General features: G+C 34.5%; 3 protein-coding genes across 4 annotated transcripts in view; 1 reads left to right on the top strand and 2 right to left on the bottom strand.

Annotated features, from left to right (window-relative positions):
• The window catches only part of LOC109034292 (dynein beta chain, ciliary), a 68,477-nt gene extending 66,000 nt beyond the window's left edge, over window positions 1–2,477 (bottom strand). Inside the window, exon 1 of the mRNA XM_072299443.1 lies at window positions 2,286–2,477. The gene's annotated coding sequence lies outside the window, so the exon portion shown is untranslated. The remainder of the gene's footprint in view (window positions 1–2,285) is intronic.
• CCDC151 (Coiled-coil domain containing protein 151) lies at window positions 462–9,908 on the top strand. Of its 2 annotated transcripts, XM_019047423.2 has the most exons (11): window positions 462–618; window positions 1,627–1,748; window positions 3,117–3,269; window positions 3,478–3,576; window positions 4,445–4,630; window positions 5,695–5,810; window positions 6,099–6,277; window positions 7,488–7,665; window positions 8,220–8,364; window positions 8,476–8,649; window positions 9,272–9,908. In XM_019047423.2, exons 1-11 carry the CDS (start codon window positions 531–533, stop codon window positions 9,482–9,484), a joined length of 1,653 nt encoding a protein of 550 aa, XP_018902968.1. In that variant the 5' UTR covers window positions 462–530; the 3' UTR covers window positions 9,485–9,908. The 2 variants fall into 2 exon arrangements, with proteins under 2 accessions (XP_018902968.1, XP_072155550.1); XM_072299449.1 differs by lacking the exons at window positions 462–618; window positions 1,627–1,748 and adding an exon at window positions 2,645–2,802.
• Window positions 9,909–21,077, bottom strand: part of LOC109034337 (polycomb protein Pcl) — a 26,054-nt gene continuing 14,885 nt past the window's right edge. The window contains exon 12 of the mRNA XM_019047422.2: window positions 9,909–20,636. Coding sequence (XP_018902967.1) covers window positions 19,995–20,636 — 642 coding nt within the window. The 3' untranslated portion in view covers window positions 9,909–19,994. The remainder of the gene's footprint in view (window positions 20,637–21,077) is intronic.

Raw genomic sequence — 21,077 nt, 5'->3', positions numbered from 1 at the left:
GCTCGATGGATGTCCGTGTTGCCTAGCGAAAAATTGAAGGCGTTTTGGATTGTTGCGTGCGCAGAGTCGCGTTGTGTCGCACGCGCCGCTTTAGGAGCTGGCGAGACGATCTAATTGATCAAGGGTTAAAACCACCTTAACCAATCCGAGCGATTAACTAATGATCAAGCTATATTAGACGCTTGTCCTTCATGAATTAAAATATGGACGGAAACTTGAAGTCTTGAAAAACGCCTATTTTCAATATTAGCCATCAACTTGCTGCAAGCAATGGACAGACGAGAGCTTGAAATTGACAAGGAATCAAATGGTATTTTTTGACAGAAATGGATGGGGAAGAGATCGCTAATCTATTTTTTGGCTGATTTGAGAGGTCAGAGATACTGCGATAAGCAATTGCATATAAACGAGGGAGGCAAAAAGAGAGGTTGCTACGGCAACAGGGCTGTTTAGTTCACGGAGAAGGACGCTGGTAGCAGGGACGAAGTTGGACAACTGGAGCTGCATCAGATCAGTGCGATCAGTGCAAGATGCCGCTGATTAAAAAGGAGAAGGAAATCCCGCTTGAGCTGATTAACAAACGGATTTTTGAAATCAAGAAGAAGATACAACTATCAGGTAAAAATTGACGACAAGAAGAGAACTTATACGATTCTCGTGATTCTGTGGAAAAATCCAGCGAAGTCAAACGCATTTCCGGCAATCACAGGCGCCATGTGACGTTGCAGGTTGCAAAATTTCCGCCGCCATTTTATTTTTTCACAGAGAAATTGTTCAACGAAGCTGTCCAAAAATTTCACCGAATTTTCTTCGTGCTGCCGATGAAAATACAGAGAAATTTTCAAACAGATTATACCAACACGTTCGCTGTAAAAAAATAAAACGGCGGCGGAGATTTTGAAACGTCGCATGGCGCTTGTGATACTTTGGCCCGAAGGGCACGGTTTATTGAGACCGACTTGTAATATTGCATACTCATCTGGCTTTGCAAAAATAGTGAGCATGCGACTGCGATAGTGTTTCACATCGTCTTATGCAAATGCGATTAACGTTATGTGACATTCCTGAGAAAGTTTCTTAGTATAATAAAAAGTTATGGGGGAAAAATTTGTTGGGGTAAATACTTTTGATTCTAAAAGAAAAAAAATAATCGGAGATCTGCACAATCCAAGAGCAACATCAAATGTACATTTACACATTTGAGAACTTATCGGGATGCTACATCCCGTAGTAAAGCTTTCTTTCCAAGGATTGAAGTTGCTACGATCACAACTTTGGGATTTGAGGAGAGTATTGCAAATGGAGAGGACTTTAAGATATCCCTCTCTATCTCTCTTGGAACTTTCGAGAATCTGATATGCTTTTCCTGATATTTTCATTCTCTGTCAGGAGGATATCTTACTGCACATTTATATTTTTCATGACGATTGACTGAAACTTTGCTTTCGCCCTATGCATATCATTAGGGGCAAGATAGAAGCTTCTGGATAGATGAGCTTTTCATCCAACACCATTTGACGGAAGTTACTCTCTTTTACTTAAAGCCGCTACTTAATTATCTTCCACTTTCTGCACAGATATTTATTCAGATTTTTCTTCTTTCTTTTTTTCATTCCATTTCAATAGAGGGGCAGAGAAAAGCTCATTATGAAGAATGTGATGCTGAAAAGAAAAACAACGTGGAGAAGATTCGGGAACTAAAAAAGGTTCTGAAGGAAATGTACGTGAAAGAAGGCACACCACTGACAGTAAGTGATTAGAAAAAACCTTGAGAAAATTGAGAAATAATCTAGTTTAGAGATCCAGGTTTTAAATGAACCGCATTTAGCAGGAAGGGACCGAGTCACATCAGCTATTGCCAAATTTGGCCGGGTAAAGGAATTTTTTACAAGAAAGGTCAACGAAACGTTTGTGCGGATTCCTTTGAACATCTCGAATAATTTTCTTCGTACTACACAGAAAATTCACTAAAATGTGCACAAAAATCCGCACAACCGTTTTCATGTAGAAAATTAAATTGCCTCATTGAATTTGGCAATAGCTGATGTGGCTTGGTTTCTTTCTGCTTAATGCGGTCTAAATTACAGAGAAGAGATCTGGGGATTGCATTACGACTGTGCAGCGTTGAGTAGAAAGGAACCAAGTCACGCGTACATCACGGGTGACAGACAAAAACTCATCGGTCAGCCAGCTATTTAATAGGAGAATACTTACTGGAATTTCTCAGATCGTTGTTACTTACTTCACTACCGAGTAGATGGAAAAAAACGAAGGCACAAACTTACCTAAAGAACCAAGGTGATTCGCACTATGTAACATGACAAATGAGATGAAATCTGCGCGTTAACTTCATGATTTCTTCGGGTTCTTAGATTCACAAACTCTCACTTTCAGAGACACAAAAAAAAAAGCAATAAACGTGATACTTCACTGGAACAATCAATCCATTCCAAGACAGCAAGACACGTCCAGAACATAAACAAATTCCTAACCGCAAATATTCCACCTGCGCGCCATTGCTGTACAGTGAAGTCAAATTTTGCAGTATTTTGTTTAAGTTTACATTATGAATTATGATCTACTGGTTTGATTATTTACGCTTTACATCTTGGCAAACGCAATGTTTGTTTACATGTTTTGAACACCACGTGCGTTGTGGCGATGTGACTTGTGAATAAAACTGAAAATTGCTCGATAACTCTTGTGAATTTTGGAATTGTGCACCGGAAGCCGTAATTTGCATGTCACTGAGCAAAGTTTACTTTAAACATGCCTTTTTGAATAATTATGCAGATCATAGATGTAAGTAACTGACAAATATAAGCTCTTCTTGATCATTGGTATGACGAAGGTGACTAATTCCTAGGGCCAACCCAGTCATTTTCAAGTAGATAAGACTTAAGTAAGGCCAATTTAAACCTGACAAAACATTTCGTGATAGGTACTAAGAACATCTACTTAATGCTGCAAGTGTCCCTCTTGAAAATTGTTGACCCAGATTAATACCATCACTAACTAATTTACAACACTTTTCCTTAAGTACTCAATCACTGGACTTGCTATGACTTTGCCAACTATTGTATTTTAATCGATCGCTGTATTTTCCTCTGTTTTAGGTAGATGAAGAAATTCTGAAGAAAAGTAGCAAATACCCAAAAGAAACACTGTCATTTCGCAACAAGAAAAATGAGGAAGCTATAGAACGACTGGATTTAAAAACAATTGATCTTCAGAAAAAATTAGACTTAGTTCGCCATCATGCCAAAAAAGTTAGTATCAAGTTTGAAAATTGTTTCAACAAAATTTTTTTCATAATATAGGTATACCCATAGCATTACTCTATCTCTGAAATGAATAAGTTGAAAAAGAGTACCTACCTATGTAATTCCAACAGATCAAAAGTGATTTTAAATGGGTAGGTGGTTAAAAGTTTCTCCCAAAAGCTACAAAAATTAATCATTATTTTTTACTTTTCAGAGGCAACAATACATGCAAAAACTTGCAGACGATTATCAGGAACAACTTTCAGCAAAAATAAACAATACAGCGTCAAAGAGAATGGTTCCAAATGCAAAGGTACTAGCTTCATCATCCCATTCATCAGAATTACATTCTACTCACCTACTACTGAAACTTTTCTTTTATAAGAAAGACAGATCTGCTTCAATGTCGTAGGTACACTCATCAATATGATTAATTTATGAATTGCTTTGCGGCTTCCTAAATTCAAGTAATAATTCCAAATTGCTTGCTGAAAAACTTTCTCAAGCGTATGCAGAAATCTCAGGAAAGTACCATAGAGCGCTCATGGGGCCAGGGTGCAGTGCAGAAGAAATCTGCATCATGCTGTTGCCGTTCATGTGTGAGGGATAGGAGGAGTACTTTCTGCTGAAGAAGGTTGGCAGTTTTATAACATCGACTTCTCCTTAAGAGGATCATACGCAGCTCATATTGACTGCTAATACCCAATTGCAAGATCCAAAACTCGCCCAAATATTCCTATTTAGATGTTTTCCTGACGTAAATTTTTTGTCTACCTCATTTTCCTCGGGAATTCCCCAGTAGCAATCACTCTTGAAGTGACTGTTGAAAAACACGTAACTTTTAAGACGTATTAAAATATTCGTAAAAATTACTTAAAAAACTCCTAAAAATTTTTTGAGGCGGGCTGAGGCAACATTTTAAGTAAAAGATACGTAGGTTTTAAGAGTTTTATGCTTAAAAACTAATTGAAACTTTACTCTTAAGTATCAACTAAAAAACTATTACATTTTTCCCCCCCTTTGAAAAGCAGTTGTTTTGTTCAATGCATTTCATGCCACTGTAGTAATTTAGGATGAATTGCATCCCCCAGCAGTAAGCAAAACTAATTAACTCATTTTAATCTATTTTCTTTAGAATAACAAGCCCATATTTTTCCCTTAAATTTTTCTTTTTGTTACAGTTGATGTCCAGCCTTGAAAACAGTATTCATCAAACAGAGATGAGCAGGATGGAAGCAGAGCATCTACGAAAGAAATACCGCAACATTAAAAGTAATTTAATAAATGACAGCGTAACCTTTGAATCAATTCTACTGAAACTTGAGGAGAGTATTCTGAAACAAGAAATGGAAATTAGTCATTTACAGGTGCTTCTTTTTTTAAAAATAGAAACAAGTTTGTAACAGTCGATACGTGCAGGATTTAAATAGTTGGACGGTCATGCAGGCCAATCTTAATATTTGAGTTTAACTAAATTATATTTTAAGTCTGACAATAAAGACTATCAAATAAAAACTCATTTTAGTTGCCAAAATGAAGTAATACATAACTTGTAATATACATTTTAATTATGATTTGGAAAATTTCCAAAAATTATTGACCCCTGCCTCTAAGGTAAGTTTCGAAAATCTAGGGTAAAGAATAGATAATGAAGAACGAAGGCAAGAGGTGCAGTGCTCTAACGTATCCCTTGCCAACTGCATCATAATGTTGATCTCAATGTCCATACTTCATAGACAAAAAGTTCCAGTTTTCTTGCTGTTTGATGCAGTACGCATAAGTACTGATGAAAAAAGTCTTATAATTTTTGCATTCGTTCTTTATGAAGTATCCTGCACAGAAAATCAAGGAATTCAGTGCTGGCTTCATTTTTTCATGATTTCTTGAATATGATCAGCTTTTGAAGTCGACCTTTCTGCATGCCAATTTTGAGAAGATTAAGTTTGAAAAGTGAATTTTGCGACTTTTCTCATGTGTTTCCTCATTGAGACGAGGCACTCTCGCTGTGTTGGATGTGTGCAGCCTTTTATTCTGATGAAGTTGACATGAGGTTGCACGGCACGTATCTTATCTACCCGGCTGCTGCACAGCAAGGGAGGGGGAGCCCTCCTGAATCACCAACGTTGCCAGGTACCTACAAGATAAGGCAAGTTAAAATGCTAAAAAATTCACTTTTCATTCCTATACTTTTCTCGAATTTGGCACATTTTACGTTTAATTTTAGATCATCATGATGAGGAGGTCATGAAGAAAATCATATCAAATGATAACAAAATTTACCTGGCGTCAAATTATTTGGTATTTCTAGTAGGGTATTTTGTGAAAAATACATAATATTATTTCTCAATTTTCTGCCCTTCTCTGTTGCTGTGCTAATTGCTAAAGCTTCTATGAAGAGAAAATTTTTTTAAAATATTATTGTCAATTTCAGAGCATTAACCAAGATGCAATAGAATTACGAAATTCAACAAAGGGGGGCTTGGCGAGGCAAGAGATGAATGCAATACAAGCAGGGAAGCTCCGAGAAAGACAAATGAAAGATCTACGGTAAATATTTTCATTCTAACTTTAACAAAGCAAAGCTGATACTGTATCAAACTGACATTATTAAAAATTATTAATTTCGGTTATCAATCTTAAAATACTTTAACTCGTCATTTCATCAAACCTGCTGGGGTTATTTGGAAGCCATGAAGTTACTCATAGGACCTTGTCACGTTTTGTGAGCTTCATGTGATTGTTCGCATCGAAATCAGTTGCGTTAATTTTGAGACAACCTTCGTAATCAATTGAATCAAGCAGGCTTTTTTTTAATTTTTTTTTTTTTTTTACTAGATTCCGAGTAGAGGAACGGAAACTGGAATTAGAAAAATTAGAGCGGCGAATTTTTCCAACTGGAAGGCCCACACTTCAAGATGTATCAGAACAAGGACAAGACAAGGATAAAGATCAGATCCAAAATCAAACATCCGAATGGCTGGAAACAGCATTTGATAAATTGAAAGAGGCAACTGGTAACCTCAAATGACTTTTCTTTCCTAATTTTTTGTGTCGTGAAGAGAGTTTGTCCTCTCAAATTCTTGGGTACATTAATATTTATTCAGAGAAAATTACGCAAAAAATTCTCTGCTTTCTGCGTGATATTGAAGGTGAAGCTGCAAAAATGTGCACCATGGTTGCAGTGTTTTAAAATCTCTGTTACTATTTAATGTTCTAAGAGAGGACCAAACTAACATCATGTCTTGAAGTCTTCTTAGAATATTCTGTAAGAAGAGAAGAAAAATTACTTAAATTTTCAAAAAATGACGTCCAAATAAAGAAAATAAAGAAAAACAGGAAGTCTGCAACGCTGCAAACCAAGATAGGTAGGTTCACATTTCTGCAGTTCCACCATAGAGAAAAAAAAGGAGGTGTTTGCATTTCGGGCATCTTAGAATTTTTTGATGATTTGATGGCGTAGGTCAGTACAGCGACGTCCCCTTCACGCTAAATGTCGCTGTACTGACCTACGTCATCAAATCATCAAAAAATTCCAAGATGCCCGAAATGCAAACACCTCCTTTTTTTTCTCTATGCAGTTCCACCATTGATATGCTCTTGGATGTTTCCTATGCCAGGAAAGCGATTTTACATTTTTCATAGTTAGGTGTAAAATTTAATATGTGTTGGTGAATTACACGAATGAAAATTGTAAAAGCCTCTTAGAGTTTGGAAACCCTCTGCAGATCACATTCACGTTTTTTTGCCCTTTGTGGGCAAAAATCACAGGTTCCATCAGAGACGGTAGAGTAACCTGACATTCTCATGAAATCCCTCATTTCCTCAGTGTTTCAGAAATCTCAATTTTTTGCGCTCCAGAGAGTCTTCCTGTTTTTTATGACTGCAGTTTTTTTTTTTTTTTTTTTTTTAATCTAAATAAATTCATGATTTTGGGCATTCTACCGCAGACTATATACTTTAAACTACAGAAATATTCGAAATTTTGGGGGCACCAACTTTCATTTACTTCCTATGAAAGCTGTGTACTCTTTACTTCGCGATTGGCTAAATATTTCATTGATTTTGACAGAAAATTCAGTTTCTAGTTGACTGAGTAGCATTCCAACTGTCGAAGGCACAATCTCTCTCACCTTGATATGGTCTGGGTATAATTCCATAGGATATATATTGTATCAGGCCTCCAAGCACAATGCAAGAGATACAATTGTTTTATTTTGCCTCTAGGTGCTAGAGAATGCGAGGAAGTTTTGCAGCGATTTTTAACCCAGCGAGAAACAAAAACTCAGTTAATGTACTTAAAAGATCAAACCGAACGGGAAAAGTCAGATCTTGAACATCGAAGAGACATGATGGACGCAGAATTAGAGGCATACAAGTTTGCTGAAGTTAAAGACAAACAACAGTAAGCGAATATTCATTACATAGTATCCTTTTGAAGAGGCGGAAGGCATGGTCATATGGACTACATTTTGCAATTTGGAACTATAAATCCTAGTCCGGTCTAAAAACAATGTACGTGCCATTAATTTCCCTATGCACATAAGTGTTTTTCCAGAAGAGCCAGAATTTATAGTTCCAAATTTCAAAATGCAGTCCATGTAGTAGACCAAATTTGCCAATTAAATTAAACCTAGTCTTGTCCAAAGAAGAGATCAATTATTTGTACCAGTCCTGAGCCAGCATCTTTTATTGGGAGAAGGAAAAGGAATATTGAGAATGTTTTCAAGATTTAAAAATTTTTAACAATTGATATTCAAGTAAATTTGTTTTTCACTACACTTATTTCTCATTAATTATATTTATGTATAATTAAAAAAAATTAACTGCATGGAATTTTTGTTAAAGAGCGCATAAGATAGTGCCCCAAGGTAAGCATGAGTAAACTGATTTGTATAGTAAACCTCACAATTATTGAAAATGTGGCACTGTATTAATACACAAAATTTTTTGTGACAGGAATGAAGAAGAAATGGAGAATTTGAAAATTAAAACTGAGAACCAAGTACAACGTAGGATAAAACTTGAAGAGGAGTTGAAGTCAAAAACTGAACAAATCGTAGAGATTATGAAACGGCTCTTTGGATTTTGCATAAAACTGGCGGTAAGTTTTTAAACAGCAACTAAAGGACGCACACTATTTCTTACATTGTTTAAATCACACTGTGTCTTTGTAAGTAAGAGACTTAAAATGCACTATTATTTAATATTTCAGGAATTTGGGCAAAAGATAATGCTACCCAAAGAATGTCCTCCTTCAGAGGATAGCGAGTGGCTTCTAAATACACTGCTCGAGAAGGCTGAGGCAGCAATCTTCCGAAGCAAAAGGGAACCAATCGTTATAGAGGAACAAGACTCAGAAGATAGAGCAGTGGAATACACTGTTATGGTAACGGTCATTTTAATCTTTGACTTCTACACATATTTTGATATCATGTAGGATTAGGAATTATCAAGGGCAAGTTCTCCTGCCAAAGGAGGATTTCCAGAAAACAAGAGCTCACCTTATTAATTATATCTCGGTTAAGTTAGTGAGTGGTAAATGAATAAGCTGAAAAGCTCATGCTTAAAGCGATATTAAATCATCTTGCTAAAGAACCTTCCTCCAAGAAGAAAAAAGTTGAGACTGTAAGATGGAACTATCTCTTTGTCTTCAGTTCCTTTAATGAAAAAAAGAGAATTTGTCTAGTCACTTTTATAGGATGAAAAAAAAGTGACTTCCAGTACAGAGGGAAAACTTTCTCTTTATATACTGTTTCTGATCGTGAGAATGAGCGGTCAAACTAGAAATACTGTTCTCAAAATATATATTTTTCTCCCTTTTTATAGATTGTGGAGAAATAATTCAACTCAAATAATTCAAACTCAGCTTTACTCATGTAAAGCTGTTTTTTTTAGTTAAGACTTCTTTCCTGTATATATGGGCTTGAGAGTGCAATCATTTTTTGGATTCTCTACATACTGGTGTTTCTATAAATATAAAATAGATCATTGTTATTTGTTAAATGCAGACACCTGAGGATACAATGTGGACACTGGGCAGACCGAAACAAGCGGAACCTCAAAGTACGCAAGCTGTTAAAAAGCCTGGGGAAGGAGAGGAGGACCAGGAAGTTCCAACAAGGGCATTTTTGAAAAGGCAAGCCCAGGTTATAATTGAAGCAAAAAATAGAAGGAAAGGATATCGCATAAATGTGCCAAAATTTTTCACCGAGAAATTCTAGATTCATCCGAGACTTTTGAATCTATTTCTCATGTTTCATGCAGGCTTGACAAACGAAAATTAGATTTTCACAGATTTGGCCGTGCTCAACATTCTCGATTGATAATTACTTCAAACATTATGAATTCAATTTTCTGATTCTTTTCTTAGGATGACTTTGTCTCTTCTCATATTAAAAAGTTCAATCGCTTTTTCAATTCTTTAAAATTCAATTATATTCAAGTGCAATAAAAAAATCAAGTAACCTCAAATACCTGCGTGAACCCTGTGTTCCCTCAAAAGCAAATAACACATGCAGCATCAGTGTGAATGTTTATGGCCAGCCAGTGAAAGTCTTTTTTTATTTTATTCTAACTGTTGTGTAAAACTTTTATATTATTTTTTTATAATAAATTGGGCACCAGTCATTAATAAGTTGAACTGAATTTTAAGAATTTAATATTCACTTTATTTGTTTAAACTGCGCGATAATGATCACAGACAAAAACAGTAACAGAAAATTTATATTTTTTTGAAACAGATATGAAACCGTGTATTGACACAATTGTTAAAGTATGAACTTGAGAGCTGATAAAATCTAAGTTGAAAATATAAAAATAGGTATATGAAAACTAAGCCAAGCAATATTACAGAGTTATGTACATGTACATACAACACTAAAGAATACATATCAATGAAGGTCTATATCTATGTAGAGAACCAGCAACCATATTTTTGATATTTATGATACACCAACAATGACCTAAACCTACTCATGCCTTCCTGTGCACAAGTAGGTATCTACTGTAAAGTTTACGTAAATAAATGCCTACCAGTGCAGCAGACTAAGATCTTTTCAGTTTACATTATTCATTTACGGGAGAGACCTGAGATAAAATTGCAAATGGGGAAGGAGTAAAGCTTTCCATCGGACAACTCTTGAAAATGAAGGGAAAATTGAAAGTAACTCTTGTGGTTTAGCTCCGTAGTAGTTTTTAAAATCCTACCGAAATAATTCTTGCCAATTATCTAAAATTTTTGGAAAAGTTATGATTTGAATTAAAGATTCTTGACGAAGTCAGAAAAAATCAAAAGCTTAATGAAGATGAAAACAAAATATTTCATGAAAAAAAAAGAAAAAAAAGATATCGTAGGTACTTGGCTGAAGAAACTAGATTGTGGCAGACTCATATGAAAATTCAGAACAGAAAAAAAAAAGTTCTAATAGTTCTACACATTTTTGACCACAAAGAAAAAGAACACTAGAGAATTGTAAGCTCTCTCAGTCAGTTCGTATTTTCTCTAAGAAAGAAAACGTATTGTCACTCAAGTGGAAAAAGAAAAAAATAAGTGAATGAAATGATAGACAAATATCACTCAACAATTTGAAAAATAATTTTTTTCAAAGCCAATACATGGACACAGACAAATGCAGTTTTAGATTCTAATATTTTTACTAAAGTAGAATAAAAAAGTGAGCATGAAGAAAGAGGGGAGAGCTCCTCTTAATTCGGTTTATATACTAAAAATGTACAAAAGAAGAGATGGTGAGAGAGAAAGCAAAACTAAATATGCTGTCATTCCGAATGAGAGAAGACATGTAAAACAACTTCTTAATACAGATTAACTTTTCTCATACATCTCTATATTTGGTATTAAAACGGTGAGGAATATAAAAAATGACAAAGAACCACTGTCATTCCTAAAATATGAAGTACCATTGTATAGAAAGTACAGACATTAAGCCACATGAGGACTTAATGATTCAAAAATTGTGGCAACTGTGAGCAAGAGGTGGTTTTGGCGAACCTTTAACAGTTATCGGCTACTGCTTTTGTTGTTAACTTTACCGTATTAGGGGTTCACGTTGAAAATAATTTTCTCACACATAGAGCACAATTGGTTCTTGAAGTGTGTGAATAAAAAGATTTATTATGTAATTTTGGTAGGGTTAAAGGACCTGTACGTGAATAGAACTACATTTTCAATTGTTTTAGTGTGCATCCACTTGAAATATCTGCCTTTTTTGGACCTAATGATAGCCTAAAATGGCTGAGGCATATGGAAACGGACGCACGGTGTCCGTACCCTCCATACAAAGTTACTTCAAAAAAAAAGAACCATGAGATTCAAGCTGCTTCACTGTGTCCCTTTAATTCAAGAATGGGATAAAGAATTAATTTAAGTTACTTATGGACAAGCAATAAGAAAAGTGAGGAGCTTAGCTACAACCAACAAAAAAAAGGTTGTTGAAAGAAGCTCAATAAAGGTGTTGCAATGGTTTATTGACTGAGAGGTTGATGAACACCAAAACAAAATCCTACAATCAATGGAAACAATTAAATAACTTCCAGAAAGACAAAAACTAAATACAATTCCAGGCAGGGAATAGAAAAACTATAAATTTCTTCTGCTGAAGAGACAGAATGATATCTTTGTTCTTATTATTAAAGAGGCCAAAGTAAGAAGTTCAATTCACAGTAGATCTGATTCCTGAATCGTAGTAGTGTAAGAGAAGTTGGAATATTACGACAACCATCATCAGATTCTTAAAAGGGTGCACTGAAAGCTCACAGACAAAGGATATTAAATTCTTGCCCCCAACTATACTATCTGAACGAATTTATTGTTTCTCTAAACTGACTAAAAAGTAATAAAATACATGGAAAAAAACACCCCACTGCTCCAAAAATAACATTAATAAAGAATACGACCTTTTCAGCAAGAATTCCATCCTAAAGGGTAGTTAAAAAATAAAAAATAAGTACATTTGAGACAACCGAAACCTAAAAAAGGAGCAGAGAACAATTTTAGAACAATACATACCAAGATGAAACAACCAGCAAGAAAGCATTAAAAGGAAAGCTTCCTTACAGCTTGTTGGTTATTTCTTTGAAACAAGTTTACGGTTACATAGTTTTTTTTTGTTCAAGATTCGCTTTTGTTTGTTTTTCTGGCTTTTAGTAATTTGCAGTGAAGTTTTTACCGCTTACCTAAACGCCTTGAAAATGGTATTTTTGCCGATAGAATTAGGTTGAATTCTTAATTAATATATTTTTTGTAACTCAATAAAGATTTTTTCCATGTATTTTATTTTGATTTTTACTGCTCCTCTGACAATTTAAAACTAATAGGACAACACTGAAAAGATTAACGTAAAAACATTATCTTGAGAACAAAATTTTACTAACTTTTCATCAAAGGCTTTTTGGGAGCCCTTCTTGATTTTGATGACTGAACGAGAGCTTTCTCTGTTCACATGTTGATAAAAAGGTTATAGCCTACAAGTCACGGACGTATCATAATGAGTTCAAAAAGGAGGAAAAAGATAAAATGGCAAATGAATAAATAACTAATTAATCCAAAAAATCAAAAAATAAAGGGGGAAAAGTGAGGCAGAACGTCTACATACTGAAAAAAGAAAGGGAATCTAATCAGTCTTAACTTCTTGAAATGGAAAATACAGTTTAGGTAATAGAGGGTTAAGTGTAATATTAACTATCAGTACTCAATGTGCTCAGCAATCTCTCAAGTGTAGAGCATAGCTTAGCTGCCTTGATAATTGAAATCTAGCAACAAGAAAATTTCTTTTGCTTTTTAAAACTGAAAATGAGACATTAATTCTCACAGTCTTGTAAGTAACAAAAATAGACGGTGAAAATTTGCATTTAAACATGTAAAAATGTATTTAAAAAAGTCTTTGTTCAATTCTAAAATATAGTAAACAGATGAGAATTTTGTACCAAGTACTCTCGTTCTGAGAGATTTTTACTGACAAATTTTTAAAACAAGTCTCTTTCTTTATAGAATCTGGCAATTTAAATTCATAAAGAATTCAGACCTAAGATTGACACTACATTCATGATAGTAACATAAAATGACTGGTATCAAACACATGAGATAGAGAAAAAACCTCTTTTAATACTACTCGTTAATTATTAAAACCTTTTACGAGGGAAACATTCTTCTGTGGAACCACTTATTTGTCTGGATCAATTACATCTTCTCCTATACAAAGAGGGAAGTATGAAAAGGATAAATTCATATTTTGGTTGGTTACTAAGTACTAAAAGAAAGGGAATGATACAACTAGAGAGTAAGTTAAACTTAACTGAGGTTCTGAAGGGCTTGGATTAGTGAGTGCTTCGCAATGCTTTTCAGCCTGAAAAATAAATCCTTTACATCACAGACACTCAAAAGAGAGCTGAAATTTTCCCTAAGGAAAATAAAGATTATCTTTAGAGTTGTTACTCCAAAGTTGAGATAGGATATAGATTTTCTTTACTGTAAAGCAAGAGAAAGGACTGTGCACACAATACCAAGAAATTCGGCGACAACTAAATTTCAATATTATCTGATATGACTTCTTTGCAGTCTCCTGAACACATTGAGCTTTTAAAACTAATCAATCTAAGTGCCAATCTAAAGAAAATCCTGGTTGAAAAGTGATTTTTTCGCAATTTAACCTGCACTATCTAGTAGAAATGTTGCAACATCTTACTGGTGATCGATCTTTTTTTCCTTACAAGTTAGGAAGATAACACCAACAAAAATAATTCATTTCCTCCATGTGATAGCAGCGTGCTGCAAGGTGTTTACTCCCACATACCAAAGGTCCCGCGACTCCTTAAAAATCATGTTAAAGAAGGCCGAAAAATTTTCCACCTTTCATTTTCCGCCCCAATTTTTTGGAGAAAAAACACACACATTCTCGATTGAGGCTTAAAAAACTTGATTTTAAAAGCTCCTTATGCCCAAGAGACTGTTCGGAACATCAAGTAAGATTCCTTCCAAATTTAACCAGCACAAAATTTGTTTATATTGTGTGCATAGTCCACAGCACAAAATCATTTAAAATAACAATACTCTTATCAACTGTTTTGGTTATGAAAGCCTCACTTCTACAGACTACACAAATCAGTAACAGAAATGAAAGATAAACATGAACAGCATGAAAGAAATGAGGAAATGAGAGAATAAAATACAGAGTGGGAAAAGGATAACTGTTAGGATTACTAGAATTATAACATAATATAAGGAGCCAAGTTCACTAATTTACCTGTTTTGAATAACCATAAGATCTCAGTTATAGTTTGCAGTACTTTATTAATTATTTGTGTAATATCTTGGGAATTCCATTTTCTTTTTCAAAGACTGGGGGGGGGGGATTGAACTGAACCTTTGACAGAAAGAAAAGTTTTTAAACCTGCAGCTATTTTAACCTGCACGTCCACCATTTCACATGGATTACATCCGTAAAAACAAGTTAATACTTTTTAGTGTATTTTCCGAAGGATATTCCATTCGTTTCTGAAATTAAAAATTATAATTCAAGAGGAAGGAAAACTCAGACAAGTAGAAAAACTGAATTTTTTTTTTAGCTTTGGTACGGTTGATTGAATTAATAATAACTAAGAGATAAATTAATGGCTGAACTCGAAAACCATGCATCTAAATGGCAATACTTTAAAATTTCGGTGCATATTACACTCATAAGAAGGAGAGCAAATTGAATGAACATTATAACTTGGAATTTTAGTGAGATGACAATTCTATAATTAAGAAGAATCAGAGAAATTATGAGTCCATGATGCTGAATGAAATATGCGCCAAAATTTTGAGAAAATTCAACAATACATGGTTGAGGAGTTGAGCCATTGAAACTTGAGTCCCATAAAAACTACATTCAATGCAGACTGCAGCTCAAAGAAACACACAAAAAAAAACATGAAAATTTTACATACTTGACTCTTTCTTGAAGAAAATGTCAGTCTATTCAGTAAATTATGTACATAGGTCGATTCCTCCAGAATATTGAAACTTCCTAAATTTAATTTGTTTTGAACGAGCTGAAATAAATACTATCCATTAAGATGGTTGACACTTATGATGGTTAACAAAACTTAAGATGGTTGACAAAAACCAATCGCCAACGACCATGAGAAATTACTTGATAAAAGTGTTTCAATATGGACATTTTGAGCTCTTCCAGGGAATTTTCGGAACATTTCTAAAAACCTAAAATTAATATTTCCTAATGTAAATATTTTTTAGAACCTTTGCTTTTTCAAGCTTTGAATTTACTATCCTTCAAATCAGTGAACCGTCTTTTCTTTTTTGTTACATAAGTAAGGCAAGGAAAGTTCCAGCGATAGATCATAAAAACAACTCGACTAGATTGCTCTTTAAACAATTTGAAAAATTGATTTAATGATGGAACCGCATCCTGCAACATGTAGAATCAGTCTCTCTGTATTCTAGAGGATAAGACGAAAATGCTGAATTCTAATGCTACTTGTATAAAGTGTCATCAAATTTTTTCGGACCGGATGGGCAGTGAGAATTCAAAAATCGACTTTCAGGGATGAAATTGAAGTTTCTTACACTCCTAAATTTCAACAATTGATCCTCATTTTCTTCATAAGAATCACTTTTACGTGTGTGTATTTGGAAACCTTGGCTAGAAATCTATTTTTAAGTTAATTCAGTCACAATATACAAGTTGAGAAGTCGAGTTCATGACTATTCTTGAGAAAGTAGACTGGTTAGCTAAAAGTATCAAACAGTGCTGTCGATTAAGTACTTCATATTTCCTAAATCATATTCTATCAGAATTTGAGGGGCAGGAAAAGCCCTCAAGTAATTATGTATAATCTCAGTCTAAAAAATTCCTTCGTAAAAGTTACTTGGATTCGCATAAAATGCTTGCGATAGCTCAGATATTACACTGTACAAAAAAGAAGTACATTAAAAACCATTTTACCCACCTCTTACGCAATTGCTAAATTACCTAAAATTAGTTGTGATTTATAATCAACTTTACGTGAATCAATCTTTTCAGTTTCCTTTTTTAAATACAAACAAAATTTACATCGATATGATACACTTTTCAAGAACAACAAATTTGTACACAACAATGCCTTCTTCCTTTTCTGTTCGGTGAAGAGTCGCCATATTATGACTGATTGAGCTTCATAAAAGTCAAACAGAAAGGAGAGAAAAGTTTTTAAAAAAAATAGTGAACTTCAGGAGAAATTATCGAATCCTTGGCAGTGAACATATATGTATGAGGAGGAAACAGCTTATTATTTACATACAAATATTTTCGAATCGATTGGTGATACATGCTCATTTCCTAAGGTTAAAACTGAAAAATTTGATGGCTTAATGTTAAAACCTTGTACTACAATTACGAAGCTTCAAACTTTCCGTATTTCTTGGATGAAAAACAAATTGACACTACAGCTTGAAAGGTTTACAAATAGGAATGATTAAATAAAATCAATTTAAATCTCCAGCCAAAATGCTGATGGGTTTTCTATCCAAAAATATAAAGTATGCACAATAGTTTATAACATCTTGACTGAGAAATGTGGTTTTGGCATTCACCGTTCAGCCATATATGTCGATCCTTCGGACAGTTTGATTCAAGTGAAAAAATTATCGGATAGATCAATGAAGTTGATGCATTAAATCAATGATATCATTAAAAAGAGACATTTAGAGCTCAATTGAATGAAATAAAGAAATTTCCTGATCTTTTCTTTTGGATGACAGTTAAAAACCCAAAGGCACCAAAATTAATGATCCCATGGTTCACTGAAAATGATGCACTTCATAAAGGTTTTTAGTTTTATTGCCTGAAGAATACAATAACTTTTGGGTATATGCACTCCACATCTTGACAAAGAAATGAGCATTGAAAAGAAAAAAGTGAAGATTATCTGTACCCAATGCGTATCAGCCATGGAACTGAACAATGTTCAATTTAGCTACAAAACAAAACAAAACAAAACAAAAAATTGGCTAAAAACATCAGGAAACATAAAGAAGAAGAGATGGAATTTCCAAGTACACTGATTTCTATCATCGACTTTTGAAAAATCTAAGTAGGTTTAAAAATCACTTAGTTATTTTCTCAATGAAACCAAAGTACAAGAGTTGGAGGATGACTGCAGAAGGTCTACATGACTAACGGATAGGATTTTAAAAAACTAACAAAGTAGTTTCTTCCTGGCACAATAATGTATAAAAACGCTGAATTAAAGAAATATTAATTGTACACTTAAAATTAGCTCACAAAGAGTTGCACTTTTGAAAAAAAGCAGTCATAGGCCATTAAAATTATGATCCAGAACATCTCAAACGAGCTCAGAATTTCTATTTGTGCTGACACTGTCATCAAATAGCAATAAAGAAAACTTGAAATTCTCGCACAAGTTTCTCTATAACTACGGATACATAGCCCAAGTAGTAATTTAGTACAAAGCTTAAAAAAATCTGTAGTGATCAAAATACCACTTTTCAATGAAAAATGATTTATTGAGCAACTTTAAAACTTTTTTTTTCTTCTCAACTGTCTGTTTTAGCTAGAAATTATTTTAATTTTAAAACGCATCGAGTTTCAAGAAATGAATCAACCAAGTTATACTACCTAATATTAGATTGAGATATACCTTTCATGCATGCTTTTCTTTCTTTAAAACAACTTTTTCTGACAAGAACACAGAAACTTATGTTTTTAAAATACCATTAAAATAAAATACATTAAAAACAGGTTCGAAGGTCTAAAATTTTAGGTACGATGACGACAAATAAAAAGCTAATAGAACGTGAAAACCTAGAACTAAGAAAAAATTAGAAAAACGTGCAATGTAAAAAAGGAGACATGCTTTTCACCAATTTCGAGTAATTACATTCCCCAGTATTATAAGTTTTCTACACATTTTAAAAGAATTTTAAATTTTCATGGTACATAAACATGTGTATTTAACAGACTAATTGTCTCATGACTGGACCATTCCTGGTTTTCTTAGTGAATAATAAATGTAAGAATAGGGCGTTTTAAGTTATGTGAAGTTCGCATACTGGAGAAGAAAAAAATAAAGTCTTGACATACGAATTTATGACTTGCTTGCTATTTCTGTCACTGGCTGCGGAGCATTCAACATATCTCTTGCTATTTCTAGAATTTGTCTGTTTCGAGAGGAAAGCAACCTACATGCCTTAATATTTTTACTTATAGAACAATCTCTAACTTTCCAACTGAATACAGTGTTGGCATTATTGATAACAAAGGGAACAGTACTTTGATACCAGCTTTTAATCAAGTTTTTTTATCAAAATTTATCTAAAAGTGCAGTAATACCTTGATTATCTGGCCTTCACTTAGTCGGTTCTTGTTAAGGTCGCTGACACGCCAATACTTGTCTCTCGAAGAAAATCTTTGTGTTTTCTAGAATTATTTTACATGGTTTCAAGTGTTTATGCATATTTGATTATCATTATTAGCGTTTTCAGTATCTGGCGCAGGCTTTGCCGCAGTTCATCGGATTATCGGGGTATTATTGTGATGATTCCTTTGTAATCTTTGACTATAGAAAAACTGAAGCTCAAACGATGACTTGAGAAATTTTTTGGCTGACTTGGGTGAGCCATGGAGTATCTCCTAACCGTCTAGCAGTCCATAAATCACAGTTTCAAAAACAGTGTCTCCTACCTATGAACACTAAGATCATCACTGATTCAATTGAAATGGCTGAACATGATTATGAAATATTCTTGACTAATTTAATGAGCCCTAACAGTCAGTTCATGTTAAACTACCTAGACATACTATTTTTGCAACAAGAGGCAATTCAATTGAATTGGGAAAAAAATTGACTCATGAATAGTGACAAATGAATTGAATAGATTATTTTCTCAATGGGCTTAACAAGATGGAGAAAATTGGAAAGCAATCATTAACATGTAAATAAACCTGTGCATTGTTGCATTCAATTGTACATTGACAGGTGATTTCCACTGATTTATAGCCAATATACCACAGAATTATGATTTTGTTACGAGTAAGAGAACAGCTTCAATGATGTTATTGTTACATGGTGATCACTTTATGCAAAGGGGAGCTGTGAGTTTAATTGTGAATGGTCGCAAACAGGAGAATAGTAGCAAGAAAATTATGTAAAGTTGCTTTGTTGAAGAAATGGTACGGTATCACTATGCTAATATGCTCTTCCGTGAAGCAGTTGATAAAATAAGATATTTCTGAGCACATTATAGTACTAATTGGTTTGGCAGGTAAGAGCTGTGAGCTATCACAATTTTTGCAAAGGTCACCTTCCTAGCATGGTGACTGCGCATAATCTTTAAGACCAGTTTTCTATTTCATTGCATTTGAACAAAAAAAAAAGTCAATACTGTGCCAGTCGTTCAACATGAATTGACAGCTTCAAAATAAATATGAACAATGATGAACGAGTAAATGAATTACAATTCAGATAGGTGAACATAACATGACGGAGGAAAAACGAACTTCCGGTTTTTACTAGCACGGTTTAGCGGGAAAACGATGGGAAAAAAATTTTAACACCTAGAGACCGATTCCTTAAACTACCAATAGGAAAAGTTACTTTGTCTTAAAAACCACGCAGCTTTGAAACTCAAAATCGGGTAACTGACTTTAGTAGGATCTGAGGAGTGAAAGGATTAAAAATAAGAAAAAAGAAATTCCTAGAGTGGAGCAACGTACATTAGGTCAATGGCCGGTTATTCCATTGTATTAGGTATTGAGTACGCCCATCAGCCAGGGTTCGCTTAGCACGAACTATGAACTTTTCACCACAGGAAATTCTACTAGCCGCTCCAAAATAACTATGGACGGATGATTTGAGATCGTGCAATGACATCGGAGAAATTGTTTGACAATTACTGGTATTAGCTACGGAGGTTGATGAACAAGGATGAACGTGCGGAACAGGCGTAGCAGTTAGGGAGCTGGACGTCTTAGAATTTGGAATGGACAGCTGAGAAACACTGACAGGCTGTTTGACAGGAGATAAAGTGCACTGCCGTCTGACTCTACGCCTTTTCACCTCACCATTTCGGTTGATCCGTATGTCCTTTTCACATAGCTTCCTTTTAAGAGGACGTTGAACTGATTGTGTGATCACAGGTGTTAGTGGCAACGGCAAAGTGATAGGTCTAACTTTATCAGCTTGGCCATTGGAAGCAGAGGCTGAGTCACAGTCTGAAGTTTGGGAGGAAATAGACATTGGAGCTGAGCCACATGATGGTGTTGCACCAGGAGCAGGCGAGTTGGATGGTGGTGTTGGTTGTGGGGTATCTTCACTTGGTGGAGGCGTTGGAGGAGTTATGTGCTCCAATGAAGCATCCTGTAAGTAAACAAGCTATTGTTATTTTTTAGTTTGAACAAATTAACTAGAAAATTTTCCCCTCACTGTGGAACCTCAACCTCCAAGAAATACTCCACACTCTCAAAGCAATAAAAATGCTACATGCGCCCCTGTCCCCCCCCCCCAAAAAAAAAATGAGTCACAGTTCAAATTTTAAGTTAGCAAGCCCATCTCGACTTCTCCTGAAAGAAAAAATCAGAAAGATTAGCTCCGTGGATCTCTAAATACAGCTTGGACCAGTAAATGAAAATTAGAGAAGACAGAGAGCTTATTAAGATTATTTACTTTAAAAACGTTTAAAAGGTTGGATCACTGTGCTACTTTAGGACTTGATACTTATTTTGTAGTTTTCTGCAATCAAATTACTTTGTACATACTTCAATACTCGACACATCACCTACCGATGTTCTGTAGGGCATT

The sequence above is a fragment of the Bemisia tabaci genome, chromosome 4, assembly GCF_918797505.1.
Source record: "Bemisia tabaci chromosome 4, PGI_BMITA_v3".
NCBI lineage: Eukaryota > Metazoa > Arthropoda > Insecta > Hemiptera > Aleyrodidae > Bemisia > Bemisia tabaci.
Note: the sequence above shows the minus strand (reverse complement) of the source record. Positions and strands in the feature narration are given on the sequence as shown.

Coding starts and splice junctions, on each gene's coding strand:
- CCDC151 (XM_019047423.2), top strand. CDS start 531: ATGCCGCTGATTAAAAAGGAGAAGGAAATCCCGCTTGAGCTGATTAAC. Junction 1,749..3,116: donor AAGAAGGCACACCACTGACA/GTAAGTGATTAG, acceptor CCTCTGTTTTAG/GTAGATGAAGAAATTCTGAA. Junction 7,666..8,219: donor GAAGTTAAAGACAAACAACA/GTAAGCGAATAT, acceptor TTTTTGTGACAG/GAATGAAGAAGAAATGGAGA.